The following is a 17,242-nucleotide window of genomic DNA, read 5'->3' as shown; positions in this document are numbered from 1 at the left end:
GTGTGTGTGTGTGTGCGTGTCGCGTGTGTGTTTGTACGTAGTATATATATATATATATATATAGATAGATAGATAGATAGATAGATAGATATATATATATATATATATATATATATATATATATATATATATATATATATATATGTATATGGATATAGATATAGATATATTTAATGTGTATACGTTCAAATTTTTTTTGTAACTTATTTTTATTTGCTCGACTTGCTGCCATTCAGTTTGACTTTTCGTGTGTACTGTGTTGTTGAAGGACGAGAGTTGATGCGCGGTTGATGCCATTACTTGCGTTGTGGATTTCAGGATCGAAATTGAGATAGTCAGGTCCGTCATAATATATGAGATATAGGCATACCGAATGGATCGCTACGCGTCGGTCTTTGTCGCCATGAAGTTCTTTTCCAAATTTTTGGGTGGTGTGAAATGAATATTTACAAGAGAGTATTTTTGTGTGTAGTACTATTGTTGATTATATTGCCTTCGTCTAAATATTTTGTTTGGGTTTTGTTGAAAAAAAATAGGTATATATACATACATACTGTCAAGTGTCAACGGGCGGGCAACAGCTGACAGCCTGTGACAGGTCAACAGTCAACAAGAGGATTTGTCTGATTTGACGATCAATTTGTTATAAATTTAAATACTTGTGAAACATCAAACAACAGAAACTGAGAAACATGTGTCAAAACATTTGATATTTATTTGTCGAATGGAATAAGTGAGAATGGATACGCCCTCTTCCTTTTTCTCCCTTTGCCTCAATCAAATTAATTAAAATAGCTCGCTAAAGTGCTCGCTCCTATGGTATATCCAAAAAATCAAAGTCACGTTAAAATTATGACAGGTACATATATATAATATAAACTCTTTTTAAACATAGATAATAATCGTATATATGCACGATATCGCATTGCAGTTTTGCACCGTGTGTATGGTTCAGCGCTTACGCCGCAAGATGTTTGACGAAGAACGGATAGCGCAAAAAGTTATATAGCGGTATGATATACACCACATGTTTGTGAAGTATTTGTGCAATCCATCACAACTAATGAAATAGCTATTAGCGGCGTACGTCTCTATATGGGGGCACACCATTGTATTGCAGCTCGGAATATATGCAGGTTTGCGCACAACCATATCAGCAAATTTGTCGCCCCAAAGTCTTAGGAGCGATTGTGCAAGTGATTGATTTTAATAAGAGATACATCTAGAGACACACAAAAAACAACGTTGGAAACGCAGGTTTCACAAATGTATGCAAGTACACATCAAACCAATTCCTTTAGAATATTTCGGTGGACTGTGTTTACATCAAGTTACTATAGAATCTTACCCAATCATTGTATGTCGTGAAGGCTGGTCGATCGTCCTACTCAAACGCACACACATACACATAGACGATAATATGATCTCAAAAGCGGCAGTTTTGTTGGCACTGCGCTTTTTGGGCGTTGTATTTCTGTATACAGTATGTATCGCTTCACTGAAGCAGCATGAAATTGGTAGCTCTACTATTATAGAAACAAATTCGCAAGAGTTAAGCCACACCAAGCCATACCAATTCACCTCCAAGAAGGCTTTCTTCACTTTGAAGATGGTCGCAGACTCGCCTATATACTTCTTCCATCGGTACATAGAACGTGCGAGGGAGGAGGGATTCCAGGTGATATACTACGAAGACTTGGCGCTTTCAGATACCATCCCAAAGGAGGTTACACATGTGTTGTTGTACATGGTACCTGCATACTTTATCGAGTTCTGGAGAGATGCAGCGGAACACAACGCAATAAAGGTAATGATATCTGAGGATTTAAACTTTGACTCGGCTATTAGACCGGCGAGAGATGCACAGGCATGGGTCGACTTGAACCTTCCACGATATCCGGAAGCCCTCACAAACTTTGTCTTCAACCACACCCAAACGAAACCCTGCTACAATTACTACCAAACCGCCGCAGATGTGTTCTATACACGAAACACGGGAGGTATAGTGAAACACTTTAATCAGAAATGGAACAGGGTGCTTGTCTCCGGTGCCTCAGGTGTAGAGTGGTACCCTTTGAGAGCGAAGGCGGTAGAGCTGATAGCAGACCAATCCGATGTATTTGAGAGGCGTGAGCATATGGGCTACATAGGAGGGCATGCACGCGAACAAGCATCAGCATATGCAGATCACATCGGCAAGTATAAGTTGGCTCTGGGTGGCACCTGTCCTCAGGACAAAGACCGGCCCTACTTGCTGGCCAAGACATTCGAGATCATGGCCAGTGGAACAGCCCTGATTATGGATGAGTATATGGAGCCGTATTTGCACAAGATTGGGATGCTTGCGAATGTGCACTACATCTCAGCGACTGTGGCCACACTGGATGCTGTTGGTAGGCGGTGGTTACTGGCTGATATGCAGGAGCAGTTGCTGAATATAACGTTAAATGGGCACGAGTTCGCATCCTCCCACATGCGACTTGATGACCAATTGGACACGCTGTTTAAACTGACAGATATCTTGAGTGACCAAAAGAAGGATGGAACATTGGGAGAGGTTCTAAAACCAGTGGCTCCTAGTGCACTTTACCCCAATATGCTGCCCAGTGCGTGTGTGGATATTCCGAGCCTAGACTATTTTGAAAAATCATGATTACCTACTCCTGGATTGTACTACAATTCGCCACTTTACTTGCTGCTGAGTGAGAAAGATTGGGAAGTTCCACGTACGCACCAGTTTTATGTCTGTGTGGGACATGTACTGGCGACCGATAGATTACACACTCCTATTTATTTTAAACACAAATAAATGAATAGACGCTCTCTCCAAATAAATAAATAGAGAGAGAGTGCATGTAGTGCGAGTCTATTAAGTAGTAGTGCGAGTCTATTTAGTAGTAGTGCGAGTCTATTTAGTAGTAGTGCGAGTCTATTTAGTAGTAGTGCGAGTCTATTTATTAGAGAGACACTCAAGAGAGTCCTCGAGTATATGTAACGACATTTCCAGGACATAAATACATCCATAAATGTACTTTTGTACTTATTATACAGACACTGTCGTGACTGTACAGGCACTTCTAAAATTTTGTTTTGAAAAAAAAAATGTATGTCCCAGTGAGTCTGTGGGGTCAGGCCGTCAGGGGAATCCTGACCTCTATTGCTTCTTGCGGTCAAGTCATCGTGTAAATTTAAAAAGCAAGTACTGTACATAATTGCGACTTTAAATATATATCAAAACGCTATGCACTACCCATCACGGATAGAAGCTGTGTTTTTGATGCTATCGATAACATATCTAAGTCATGGATTTCTTACAGTCACAGAGACGACAAGGCCTTATCATGCCAACAAAGTATGGGCCTGGACCGGTAATGAAATTCATTAGAGATGTAGGCTCCCTTTCGAGTGTCCGGCAGCAACACGGTAGCGGTCATCGGATCAGACTTGCCCTTGGTGTTTGCATTGGGGCCGCGCTTCTTTCGCCTTTCATACAGGTATTGGAATATCAGTGATGTAATATATCAATGCTCCAGTCATCTACAACGAGATTATCAATCCTACGCATGACTTGCCAAACTTTACAAGTGATATAATTATATATATATATATATATGTATGTATATATATAATATATATATAATATGTGTATTTATGTATATATATATATATACACACACACACACACACACACACACACACACAACACACACACACACACACACACATATATATATATATATATATATATATATATGTGTGTGTGTAAGCATATATATTCATACAGTGGATATACCTATTGCCGCTTTAGGTTTTATATTGTTCCCGGTAATTTGAGAGTAGGATAACGATAGCGTTACCTGCCCTCTTTTCTCGTGTGTCAATAGGCATCTGAGGCGAAACAAGACTCTGCACCGGCTACACTCGATGAGCAGCACAGCACATCCAACGTGCGGATGCGATCGACATCGTCGAAGAATGCGTTTTTCGTACCAGTCAAGCCACAGCCAGAGGCCGCACTGTATTGCTTCGGTGATAACGACGGTCTCACTGTGCCTGGTTGCGCAGAGATTCGAGCGCCATATCCTTTGGCTGTGCCGTGCTTTGACCGGCGTGGAGTTCAGGTAAATGCAGATGCGCTTTCGGTTTATCTTCGTTCCAACAGTCAAGTCTAATATCGCATGGTGCTGGTGACTGCGATTACTTGGCATTGTGGTTTCATGGGAGTTTCATTGATTAGTTATTGATAACATGCTCGCGCAACAGTTCCACAACCACTGACTGTGCGATTCCTATCAACGGCATTGAAAAACGTGTTCGGGTATTTTGTATGCGCATTTCACACTAATGGGCAGAACAACCAAATTACACCCCTCATTCTCGTAGAGCATAACGTTCGGGCAAAGGCAAGCGGCCGCAGTAACCAAGAAGGGAGATGTATACGCCTGGGGTGCATTGTATGAAGCCGACGGTGCCATCCAGTCGGATCCCCGTCTCGTAGTCAGCGGTGGTGGTGTGATCGACATGGCATGCGGTGGCGATGCTCTGTACTGCCTAGCAAGTGGTGGGCACGTCTATAAGGTAGTCTTACGACCAGGAGCTTGTTGTTTGTTTGTATATGCTATCCGTTTCGCTCGTCATCTGTGTGATATAGTGCTAAATTGTATATATGGCGAGGGTGTAGGTGCATAGCTCTGTGCTGGGAGTACAAGGACGTATCTATCTACTCACAATACACACCTGAAAATTTACGCTTATCTCTTCTACAGCTGGCGGCACAACACTGTCTATCTACGCATTAGCTGCCTGCGATGGCATTGTTAGATAAAACTAGCTTCCATACATCACAAACAACGCTTTTCTAGTGTTCAAATGACCGTTGGACCATAACATGTAGCATCTAACCGCGCACGATTACACCCAACACCTATATGCTTTGTGAACAGGAATGTACCTGCAGTTGCTTGCTTTTTTTTAATGATAGTGTTCTGTATATGTATAGCTGAGTCTCATGCATGTAGCCACACTATTCTCTTAGGTAAACGCAAGCACGGACGCTGTGGAGCATCCTCAGAACATTGGGTGGTTCAGCGGAGGCGTTACGGTAACACAACCTGAAGGTCTAGCCTTGAGGGAAAAAATCGTGCAGCTGACGAGTGGAAAGGGGCACCTTATGGCTTTGACCAATAAAGGACAATTGTTCGGCATGGTATATAGGTAAGCTGATGCGAAGTAGTGGATCGTGGGAGATGAAGGTGTGTATAGGGGGGAGGGGAGGGGAGGAATTGCGAACGAAACAAACATTGCTTGTCATTGCAATACTGGAAGGTCAAGTGCATGTACTCTGCTAGTTTGAGGCTCAGTACGATTTTAGTTTCCAGGTTAGCCATTTCATGACCGTATACGACGCAATTTATCGGAGTGACGACAATATTATGCGATATTCGTTCTGCAATGTAGTACCTTTTGGTGTCTGTAGTTTATTTATGTGGAATTCCCAATAGCACTCTCTGTCGGTAGAGCAATAGCTGCATATTAAAGGGCAGCTCGGGTCCGACCGCATAGTCTATGGAGTTTTTTTCCCGATATTTGCATGTATCGTATTGGCTTAACCGCTCTTACTTGGCCTAGCAAAATTTTACCTGAACGCTCTGTGCTAATTGCAAGGCTCGCCCACACAGACTCAGTCGTGTTTATGATGATAACTATCCTGTTGTGCAACAGTGATACCGGGAACAGCCTAGGCCAGCTCGGCCTTGGTCACACCGAGCCAGTAAAGGCCGACGTCTGGCATAAAGTAGACCTGGCAGAGGGGGATGAGGTAGTGGAGGTTGCGTGCGGGTCCAACCACACCTTGGCGCTGACGGAGAAGAATGACATACTGACGTTTGGTCACAATAACCTGCTGCAGTTGGGCCAGGGCGAGTTTGATCTGGGCTCAGTTGGGTACACCGCACTACCCACGCGCATCAATACGCCTTGGTGGCCGAATACCAGGTACGCAAGGGAAAACATGAGACACGTGATGCAGCTCTATGCGGTCTTCCGTACTTTTGTGCGCTATATTTGGTTGCATTTCCTGGCGCCTGCACTACAATGCGTGTGACTCGGATGTGCACAGTGTATGCGTCTTTATTTGATCTGGCGATGAGCCATTGAATGTTATGAAGTAGGAAGTAGATATTAGCCATTATCTTTTAGGTCTGCCTGATCATTGGAAGATTGCCAGTTCCTCAATTCTCGCTTAAAAGCGCATCATGCACGCGACCTGGTTCATGCGTTATGTGTACTTTCCTTACATCTTGACACCTTCTGGAAATGTCACTGGGATACTATATAGCGATCGGGTATCTTCCTGAATCAGTTGAGTCGCTTACACATCGTAGTCAAGGAGTACTCCCACTTTCAGAACATCTGGCAATGGTGGTTGTAGTTCATTTCCTCACTAAAGACCTATGAAAATCAAATTGCTCTGCGGAGTCGTATGAGCTCATCCTGTTGAGTGAAGCATTGAAGTACTCGAAGCACCCGCCGGGCACACCCTGGCTGGAGTGCTTTGTCACTTCCAATTGCTGATCACCAGGTATTGTATCATTTTCATTTCAATCTGGAACAGGACAAGGGATAGCAAGGTGCTGAAAATTGCCGCGGGAGGGGACTGTAGCGCCGTGGTGTTGCAGTCACAGTCGCCGCAGGGTGTGGTGCTGAAGATGTTTGGCTCGGGGTTGAGTGGCACACTAGGGAATAGTCAGGTATGACCCATTTTTAGTATATAGTTAATTTTTAGTGAGCTATGGTTGTATCGCGTGCTCTCGTAGCGCAGTGAGGCGTTGGTGTGGGTTGCTGCTGAAAAACCTAGGTGCGAGTGTTATAACGCAAATACATTGATTTTTCATGAATATCGTGATCAAAATGCCCTGATCGCGAAATCTTAGTCGTCAGTATTTTATGGGCACGCTTGGAGGAATCATACGTGTTGCTTGATCTTCTGGGTCTCGTAATACCCCAATCTAATTGAACGTGTATATTGCCCATGTTCTAGTGGTTGGTGCACTCATATGCGTCGTCGTTCGCTTATTTAGAGCCTCGTTCTTGTGCTTTTATCAGCGAGAAAAGTTACTACCAGCATGCAATCGAAATATTCCATAGATATCTAGTCGAGCACAGCTGACGAGATCAGAGTGAGATAGAAATTACTTCAGATGGTGCGTCTGATCCTTTACTTTTACAGAAGTATCACAACAGTTCATGGTTATGCTGATCTTGTGTATCTGACCAAACCATCGTGAGAATTGGCCTGGAGCAACATTGACATTCATTCCAATTTTTACTATTGTCTCGACTATACGCCACACACTCACTCCAGGAATTTGCTTTCCTTCTGCATACAGTATCGCCATGCTGTCGGGATTCCGACCAGTGTGAAGACTGTCAGTGGATTGGTGAGTGGACTCTAATACTTCATGCTCAGCAGATTCTCGCGACACGTGGGTTATCCTATTTATTTATTTATCTATGATCCTAGTTTCGTGATCCCAATTCTTTATATGACAATGAAAACGATACCCATTTTAGAGATCCATATTACCTAGTGGGCCTACTACCCGTGTCATTATGCATTTGACCGGTACTTTCTCTGATGCTGCTGGTGTGATTTGCGCTTGGTTCCGAATGGACACAGATGCGAAGTTTTTGCTTCATACAGCAGATAGGGCGTATCGGACCCACTTCAATTAGTTCCGATCCCAAAGCGACACCCCAGTTTTCAATTTTCTCGTTTGTACCTGATTTGACAGACACAGTACGATGAGGGATCTCAAAGCACAACGGCCATCACAGTCAAGGACTTGTGCATAGGTGAAGGGAGTGTCTGTGTAACGCTTGACACTGATGACACATACGCATGGGGAGCCAATGCGAGATATCAGCTGGGCGACTCGACTATAGTCAACAGGTCAAAACCAGTGTTGGTGCTATCCAAGACGGGCGATCGTGGATATATGCAAATACCTGTTAAGTAAGTATTGGTGTGTGTTGTGCATCTATGTACATACATATATATAAATATATATATATATATACATATATATATATATATATATATATATATATATATATACATGTGATCGTTTGAGTGCAGACAATGCGCTTGTTTTCGTATAGCTTACATGTATGCGTATCTTTGTGTACTCCTTCTTGCACACGAGAAGCCATTGATGTACAGATACACTTTTGGATGGACATTTTTTTTTCGACGAACACTCGTGTAATGGTACTTAGGAAACTAAAATTCACAATACAGTGTGATTTAAGTCGGTTGTTGCATATTTCAATGTCGATTTGAGATCAATTTCACATGAAGATGTATATTTCGTTAGAATCTTTGGCGCGTGCCAGAATTATCACTGTGTCCGTCCAGAACTACCTCGAGAGTATTCAGGGATAGCGGTTTCCATTAAGTTACCACACCTCAGGGCTGTAGATGCGTAAAAGATGCAGTAGCAGTTGTTGTTAACAGCTGCATAGTGATTCTTTCATAACAAGAGGAAGCTCTTATCAGAACGTATCGTATCTAAATGTAGCACTAATGGGGAACCCGTGCATTGCAGGGGCGAGGATACAAAGGTGGTGCTCGCAGGCAACAACGGCGCTGTCTTCAAGAAATAGGTAGTTTACTGAGACGGTTCTCGGTCCTAGGCGCAATGTCCCTCTGGTTGTAGGCAACATAACTCCATCCTCACTCCCGCACGTTCACATGTATGCACGTACACGTACGCATACATGTACACGCTCACGTATACGTACACGTACACGTACACGTACACGTACACGTACACGTACACGTACACGTACACGTACACGTACACGTACACGTACACGTACACGTACACGTACACGTACACGTACACGTACACGTACACGTACACGTACACGGACATGTGCACGCACACGTACACGCATACGCAGCGTACTTTCGCATACGCTGGGACGCTTGATCCTCACGTGTGCACCGAGTAGATATACGTGTGATTGGTGAGAGCGCGCAGCCTGTAAATTGGCGTGGAAGAATCACCGCTGAAGTAGTGTATGTTTGGACTGTGTGTATATGATGGCAAACCCAAAGAGCGGGTCATGGGAGTTTAATAAGCCGATTAGGTTCTCTAAATTTCATTAGCAAGGCAGACTCCCATCGACATCATGGCGCCCATAGCGTGAGTCAAGTCCTTTTATCTACCACATCCACGGTCACTCCTTCGGCCGCAGGGGAATATATCAAAAGATTGGACGTAACGGTAGCACAGCAGAAGGGACTGGTGGGTTGTTCTGTTAGAGACACGACCAATGCAGGTTCACGAGTGTATAGAAGCAGCTGAGTTGTATCACTTTTGGCCATCTGAATGGGACGTGAAAGGGTAGGCACGACCTGTGGGTGCGTATCGCATGTTTCCAGGGACAAAATGATTAGGACTTCATGCCGATTATAAGGCGGGGAATGGTCAGCGAATATACATTGTGGGATTCGAGACTATCGGGCAAGCACAAAATCACATGTATTACCGGAAAAATAAAATCCTATCACACATTTGTACGAGTCAATCACAAACACATGTAAAACAACACTCGGATGTCAGCTGTGCATACACGAGCTGTACAGTATGGTCGCTCCACGCTGCGTCGGCCCCATATTATCGTACGCTTTTCAGAGCCTATCACCAGGCAAGTTGGAGACGGAAAGAAGTGAATATGTGACGCATGCTACAGTATCGAACTTCGCAGATATATCATTTATTATGCGCTTACACATTAAAGTAGTCTACACTGCAAGGGGCAATATTTCAAAAATCTACTAGGTTAAGAATGCGCGACGAGTACCAAGTAGCAACCCACATTTAGTCTCGTCGTCTTTGACCTGAAAGCCGTTCGGTGTGAAGTTCATGTCTGCACGAATGGGTGTCGTTAGTCTCTCTACCAGATACTGCCTCTCTATTTATTTTTTAACCTGTTTACAGTCCACTGCATTGCTGTCGAAAAATCAGACAAGAGACTATAGTGCAAATGTGAAATTTTAGGATATTGCGTCCCCTGTTTAATAGGGTCAGGTGGTCTTTCTAGACCACATCAACAAAAGCTCATCGAAGAACTTTCTCGGAGTAAGACATGCAGTGCCCCAGATATTCAATTGTTCTGTCACTCCATCTAACTGTAGTCAGAGGTACCGGGCCGACTGTTGGAGTACATGGGCATAAACCTTATCGGTTCATATAAACCCCTTATGATGAAGTTTCAAATCGAATGTGTTGCTCGCACCAGGTTTCGTCTAGATCGCGCGATCATTTCATTGCCGCACCCCTGATGACTACTGACCATCCCCCTTCCAATTTTATGCTTCTACCAGGGGCGTCTATCGAGAGGAATGTAATTTTTCTAATCTCAGCACGTGTATCAGAACTTTCAGATGGAAACAGTAGTGCTTTTCAGAAGGCTTCTCTTTCGTGTTGTCATTGATATGCCCTGTACATGCGAACGATATTCTACCTTTCTTTAGCGAAACACTCACTTTCTGATCACACCGACGGGGTGGTTTAAGTTGGCTCTGCACCCACGCGCGGCAGATTGTTCTTTCAGTATATTTATTCAACACCTTTGGTGTTTAAGATACTTCTGAAACTACGATGGCGGGTTCATAAAACATATCGATATTTAAAAGAAACCACAGTCTCTTCAGAACCTGCTTTGGCTCGTCGCCAATATGTATACTAATCAAATTGTAGAGATAGGTTTTATTTCGATTTGGATCGTCTCATTAACTCGATGTAGACTGCAACTCTTGGCAGCGACAAAATTGAAATTGTCATATAGAGAGAAACACATTACGTCTATTTGCAGCAGCGCGAAGTGCCACACTTGATTGAAGCGTAGTCGCCACATTTGTTGGAGTACCGGCAGCATGCAGTGTCATGCTTATATCCATTACTGCACTTGTGAGATGAGATATCACCACACTTGTAATAGTTGCCTGTCGGGTCAACTGGGCCGGTATACTTACAGCAGGCGGCCTGGTCGCATTTGGGCACACCTGGTTCGCAATGATTGCCAGCGCAGCACTTCTGAAGATAGTTGGTCTTCCCGTGCCCACAGTGTACATCAGCATGTGCACACTTGATAGGTCGTGAGTACGGCTTCTCCTCACAGCACACTTTCTTGCTACATTCGGGCACACTGTGGTGGCAATAATCATTTCTCTCGCAACACTTTTCATTGGTGGTATCATAATCAGGTCCACATTTCACAGATGAGTCTTTGCACTTCTTAGGCAAATCATATTTCTTTTTCTCACAGCAAGTGTGTCGATCACAGTCTGACAGACCAGGCTCACAGTAGTCTCCCTTTGTACAACACTTCTGATGGCCTATTAGATCGTACCCGTAACCACAGTAAACACCATCATCCTTGCACTTCGTCGGCTGGTCATACCTTCGCTTCTCACAGCAGGTGGACTTACTGCACTTGGGCACTCCAGGCTTGCAGTAGCCATTGACAGCGCAACACTCCTCCTTGCCAACTAAATCGAAGCCATAATCGCATTCGATGTTCGTTTCTTTGCACTTTTTGGGTTCTTCATATTTCTTCTTGTCACAGCAAATGCTTTTGTTGCACTTTGGGACACCGTCTTCACAGTTCATATTTTTGCCACAACATTCCTGCTTTCCATTCATCTCGAATCCATACTGACATGAGACAGAAGACTCCTTACATTTTTTGGGCTGATCGTACTTCTTTTCTTCACAACAGGTACTGCGGTTGCAAGTTTTCACCCCAGGCGCACAGCTCTTCTGTTCTCCACAGCACTCCTGATCTTCAATTAACTCGAAGCCGGCCTTACACTTCACATTGCTTTTCTCACACCTCTTGGGCTTGTCATAGATTATCTCTTCGCAGCATGTATTGCGGTTGCAAGTGTTCACCCCAGGTTCACAGCTCTTCTGTTTTCCACAACACTCCTGACCTCCAATTAACTCGAAGCCGGCCTTACACTTCACATTGCTTTTCTCACACCTCTTGGGCTTGTCATAGATTATCTCTTCGCAGCATGTATTGCGGTTGCAAGTGTTCACCCCAGGTTCACAGCTCTTCTGTTTTCCACAACACTCCTGACCTCCAATTAACTCGAAGCCGGCCTTACACTTCACATTGCTTTTCTCACACCTCTTGGGCTTGTCATAGATTATCTCTTCGCAGCATGTATTGCGGTTGCAAGTGTTCACCCCAGGTTCACAGCTCTTCTGTTTTCCACAACACTCCTGACCTCCAATTAACTCAAAACCATTAGGACAGAATAAAGCAGACTCCTTACATTTCTTGGGTTGATCGTACTTCTTCTCTTCGCAACAGGTATTGCGATTGCAAGTCTTCACCCCAGGTGCACAGCTCTTCTGTTTTCCACAGCACTCCTGGTCTCCAGTGAGTTCGAAACCAGCCGTGCACTTCACATTGCTCTTCTCACAAGTCTTGGGCTTGTCATAGATTATTTTCTCACAACAGGTACGAACACTGCAATCCGGAACCCAGTCCTGACAGTAGTCTCCCTTGGCACAGCATTCTTTCCACATGATGAGCTCGTGCTGGCTAATACAATCAACGTACGAGTCCTTACACTTAATGGGGCTTTTGTACGTTACCTGGTTTTTGTAGCTGCTAGCGTATACTTCTGTATTGTGCATTGCGAGACATACAATGCTCAATAGCAGAATCCGGTTTATTGCTGACATTTTGGTGTATTTTGACAGTGCTTGTCGTATATGTCTTTGTCGGCGTTGAGGTTTAGTTTAAATACTCAAAGTAAAAGCTTGTGGCTTGCATGTAGCATTTTGATGGACCCACTCAGATCAGTTGAATGTTTCAAGACCTGCTACAAGGTTGTAGTTTCGTAGGACATAGGAACCTCGCTATCAGCAGTCAGCACCTAAGCTATAGCGTATCATGTATTTTTTAAACTTTATGCGTCTTTTTTTTTGGTTTTTAGTTGTGTGTACAAAACATCGCAAACAGCGGAACGATCTATTTACTCCCTCTTCTACTTGTGCATATTACTATGTCAGCTTTTTAGATTAAGCCAATACTTGATGACTTCTTGTATTTCCTATGGTAATTCGATAAATTCAAGACGATAAAGTACGGTCAAAATCGTGTACTTCCACTGAAAGCTTGAAAATATTTATAATTTCTTTTAAAGTTCTCTGCGTATTACAACAAACTAAATTCCTTCAAAACTCCACTGTTGGATCTATTGATTCTATTCATTTCTCCTTCATAAATGTTGACAAAATAAATAAATAACGCTTATTTTGAATTTTCGGACGCCATATTCGCTTTTGCAGTTTTAGCAATGTCCAATAAACACCTGTTTGGTATACGATCTAATACTCTGTACTTGACCATTTTTCTGTATTTAGCAATACTTTATCACTTGGAGTGATTTTAGTAAAACTGACTAATTAAAATTGTTGTATTCTAAATTCTGCAATACTCAAACATTGTATTATTTGTGTTTTTTATTATAGATTTATGTACAAGGATGAATGGACAATCTAAGAAACAAGAACAAATAATATATATATAAATTAATGCAAATATGTTTCTCATCGTGACTTATAGATAAATTCAAATTGAAATATAATAGAACTTTAAAAGGCTAGGTATTTATGTTTGTTGTAAATAGTGGCCTGGTCTAAGATAAAAACATGTCGAAAAATAGTGTATGTTTTAAACGTGTCCGACATGTCGGAAAATATGACGTATAGAGTTTTTGACATGATGTATAATTTAGAAGGCTACATTTGAGTAAATACTAAATAGCCATCTACTCTTGAGACACAAGGTTCCAAATTTGAAATTTCCAATTCCGTATGTACTCAAGCCTAACGTCAACAAGTTAGACGTGCACGAGGTAAACGTTAGATTTTTAACGGTAACCTTTTGATAAATAAAAAGTATAACTTTTATTTGTGACAAATCAAATATCTTTTTTTTTTCAAATTTGCACTCGATAAGTTGTCCTATTTTGAACAAATTGAGCCATGAAATGGGTAATAGCCAATCAGAATCTACATATATTTGACTTGACATTTGGCAATACCCATATTTTGAGTGTATCACTTTGTTAACCTTCGTCTCCTCGAAGTACCTGGTCCGTATTGTCATGATGTGCACAACAAACAACTATGAAGTATCTTTTAGACATTTCTCCAAGTATATACTACATATTCACGTACACTTTGCACATATTGCCAGCTCTGAGAGGCGTTGAGCCGCTCGGAGAAGCTTTTGAACGCGCACATAAGAAAATATATGTTACAAGTTGTAGGCTATTCAGGAAAGTGGCGGGGATATTGATAAATGTGCGCACTAACAACAACAGGACAAATATCTGACACCATCTTGACTGTACCTATCAGTTATAAACGTTGGATTTCTATCGTTAACTTTTAGATAAATAAAAGTTATAACGTTTAACTTATTGAGGTTAGACTCTAGGACCATAGCCTAATAGACAATAGTGCACAGGCCACAGGCCACAGGCCACAGGGCCTGATAAGTAATAAGGCCCAAACTCCAAAGGCCAAAGCCCATAAATATGGAATACATGGGCCATAGGGCATAGGGCATAGGCCTAAGTTCAACAAGTTAAATATAGGGGTACGGAATATAAGTTCCAACTTTAATGTTAACTTTTTGATTATTAAAAGTTATAACTTTTATTTAGGACAAATCAACTACAAAGTTATTTGTGTCCGATCGTTGAAAATTTTAGGCCACACGAAATTGAGAAAAGGCAATCAAAATAGATTGAGGGTTTCAGTTGTGACGATTGTCACCTGAGTGACCTGGAAAATGTACCTAACATATATGAAAGTGTTCTATTGAGATATAAAAGTTACAACTTTAATGTCAGTTACAACTTTAATGTTTATTCGAGGCAAAATAAAGGTTACAAATTTTAACGCATTGAGCTTGGGCATAGGCCCATAGGGCATAAATAGTTGATAGGAAGTATGGTGCGTCAATGCCTCATTGGTGCCACCAGAATCCAGACTTCCAGACCCAGATGTGTTGGAATAAATTTGTTTTAAAAGAAAATATTGTGTAAGTATCATACATACAAAGGGGGTTTAAAATAATAAAAACAAACACCAAATAACAAAACAAATTATTTAGGCTATTTTTACATATTTATTTATGTATAATTAAATACCAAGACTCCACGATAGACCAAAGCATTTAGATATATTTACTATGTATTTAAAAAAGTACAGTATTCATAAATTTTTATGTAAATAAATATTACAATTTGCCACCATCAAGGGCATGGAGGGCTTTGTGCCTTGTGGAGTTGTGGCTTGTATTTTTAAGAGCAGTATTTATGTAAATATTCAATTTTTTTACTTATTGCGCCCTACTATTGATTTTGGTGTATTGCTTTGTAAAAAACCCATTTTTTTTTGTTAAAATTACGTACATACGTATTTTTAAAATATACAATTTCACATATTTATGAATTTATGTATATACTACAGTACTTATTTTTAAAAAAGAAATTAATTTATCACCAGACTCCGCGAGTCCGCGTGAAAAATAAATATTTTTTGAAATAGTATTCATTTTTATCATTATAGGTTGTTTTTTTGTGGGGGGGTTGGGGGGGGGGTTAAACATAACAAAACAAACGAAATATTTTAGACCACCCAAAAAGTTGTATTTGTTTTGTTTTTAAAAACAAGAAAAATAGCCGGACTTTCTCGCATATTTTTTTTATACAAATTAGGCAATTTGGGTAATATTGAACTATAGCTGAAAAAAGATCTAGATACTTCATGCGTATTTGGAAGCCAGAAACCGATGTATGAAATTGAACGGCGAATGGCGAAATCTTCAATACAACGGGTATTTATTCTCAAACTATGACTACGTATGAATTTATCCAAAAGTGTCAATGAAGAAAGATATCTAGATAACTTATCCGTATTTGTTGTAGCTACATATTTTTGAGCTATGACAGTACGAATGTGTCCCAATGTTGCTAACTCGCGTGCAAGTCAGAACTACACAATACAACCATGTGAAGCAGATAGTATTAGCACTAAATACAATCAAATTATCATAATATGAAATTGTTCTTACTATTACACTGTCAATATCAAATCCTAGTTGATGATTCAAGTCAACTTCCAACAAATTATGGAGTTCTCTGTTTTCATCAATCTAGGCTTCAGCACCCATTGCATACGTACAAACACCACAAGGATCTCTTTGGAAGGCAAGCTGATACCTGAGGCCAGGAGTGTAGCTCCACTTGATTTAATTTCTAGTGCGTGGTAGAAGTAGGCGCCGTGGACAGCAATGATAATACGACGGAGAGTACTTCAAAAAAGGCCACAAAAGATACTTTCAGCACGCATTTTATGATTGCAATAACCGCGGCAAGTGCGCGTGCCAATTTGAAAAGCTTGTATGCCTGTTTAAGGGCGAGTACTATATACAAGGCTACCGTCGAGAAGTCGAAAACGGACTCTGTCAGTGTCAGATAAGCAGACGCAGGATCTGTTTTTAATCTACTCAAAGACAAAGAATGTGCATATAATGCGCACAACTACAAAATAGGAAAGGTTCACCGCACCGACAAAGCTTTCAAAAAGTGGACCATCTTAAGTAAATATGGGAAGAACAACGGACTAAAAGTGTCAGAAGACGCCAAAGAAATCCCACTATGGAAATAACGACACAGTGAAGGAGACTTGGTAAAGTGCCACCATAGCAATTGTGATATGTGGACCAAGTGCCCGTGCAAGAATAGTAATTTGACCGTTTACGCGGAGGCCTCACAGTAATGCTAATACAACGGCAAAGAGCATGCAGAAGGTGTGGTGGTACTGTTTTTAGGCTGGACAGCGATGAATGGACGGAGTGCACCTGCAAGGATAGAGACTCACCGCCTGCAAGTAAGCTCCCAAGAAATGTCGCTATAGTATGAAAGACAAGAAGACTGGGTTGTGTGTAAGTGTATCGACACTGAATGCAGGGGAGCTCACAAAAAGTGTGCTTGCGATGGAAGGAGCATCAAATCCGGAGGCACTATAACTTGTGCTGTTTCTGATTTTAAAAAATGGACCAATGTAGCCTATTGTTAGACTACCAAAATGACGAGTGTATCCCATGTTCGGGTAAAGACTGTGATGAGTGGGTGCAT

The 17,242-nt window shown here is 41.7% G+C and overlaps 3 protein-coding genes across 3 annotated transcripts; 2 read left to right on the top strand and 1 right to left on the bottom strand.

Moving 5' to 3' along the window:
• Positions 1 to 1,420: 1,420 nt before the first annotated feature.
• SARC_04332 (hypothetical protein) lies at positions 1,421 to 2,825 on the top strand (the record flags this gene model as incomplete). Its single annotated transcript, XM_014301842.1, has 1 exon — positions 1,421 to 2,825. One exon carries the CDS (start codon positions 1,421 to 1,423, stop codon positions 2,651 to 2,653), a length of 1,233 nt encoding a protein of 410 aa, XP_014157317.1. The 3' UTR covers positions 2,654 to 2,825.
• Positions 2,826 to 3,210: 385 nt separating this feature from the next.
• SARC_04331 (hypothetical protein) lies at positions 3,211 to 8,820 on the top strand. Its single transcript, XM_014301841.1, has 9 exons — positions 3,211 to 3,494; positions 3,885 to 4,121; positions 4,384 to 4,578; positions 5,036 to 5,214; positions 5,722 to 5,994; positions 6,614 to 6,749; positions 7,389 to 7,439; positions 7,794 to 8,014; positions 8,607 to 8,820. The coding sequence occupies exons 1-9, from the start codon at positions 3,303 to 3,305 to the stop codon at positions 8,662 to 8,664; spliced, it is 1,542 nt and encodes a 513-aa protein (XP_014157316.1). The 5' UTR covers positions 3,211 to 3,302; the 3' UTR covers positions 8,665 to 8,820.
• Positions 8,821 to 10,775: 1,955 nt separating this feature from the next.
• On the bottom strand, positions 10,776 to 12,608 carry SARC_04330 (hypothetical protein; the record flags this gene model as incomplete). Its single annotated transcript, XM_014301840.1, has 1 exon — positions 10,776 to 12,608. The coding sequence occupies one exon, from the start codon at positions 12,606 to 12,608 to the stop codon at positions 10,875 to 10,877; it is 1,734 nt and encodes a 577-aa protein (XP_014157315.1). The 3' UTR covers positions 10,776 to 10,874.
• Positions 12,609 to 17,242: the final 4,634 nt, after the last annotated feature.

This window comes from Sphaeroforma arctica, assembly GCF_001186125.1.
Source record: "Sphaeroforma arctica JP610 unplaced genomic scaffold supercont1.239, whole genome shotgun sequence".
NCBI lineage: Eukaryota > Ichthyosporea > Ichthyophonida > Sphaeroforma > Sphaeroforma arctica.
The sequence above is the reverse complement of the archived record's forward strand: the minus strand, read 5'-3'. Positions and strand labels throughout refer to the sequence as shown.

Excerpts from the sequence above, each read along its gene's own strand:
- SARC_04331 (XM_014301841.1), top strand. The coding sequence starts at position 3,303 with ATGGATTTCTTACAGTCACAGAGACGACAAGGCCTTATCATGCCAACA. Across the intron at positions 3,495-3,884 it reads TTCTTTCGCCTTTCATACAG|GCATCTGAGGCGAAACAAGA; the intron begins GTATTGGAATAT and ends GTGTGTCAATAG. Across the intron at positions 4,579-5,035 it reads GTGGTGGGCACGTCTATAAG|GTAAACGCAAGCACGGACGC; the intron begins GTAGTCTTACGA and ends CTATTCTCTTAG.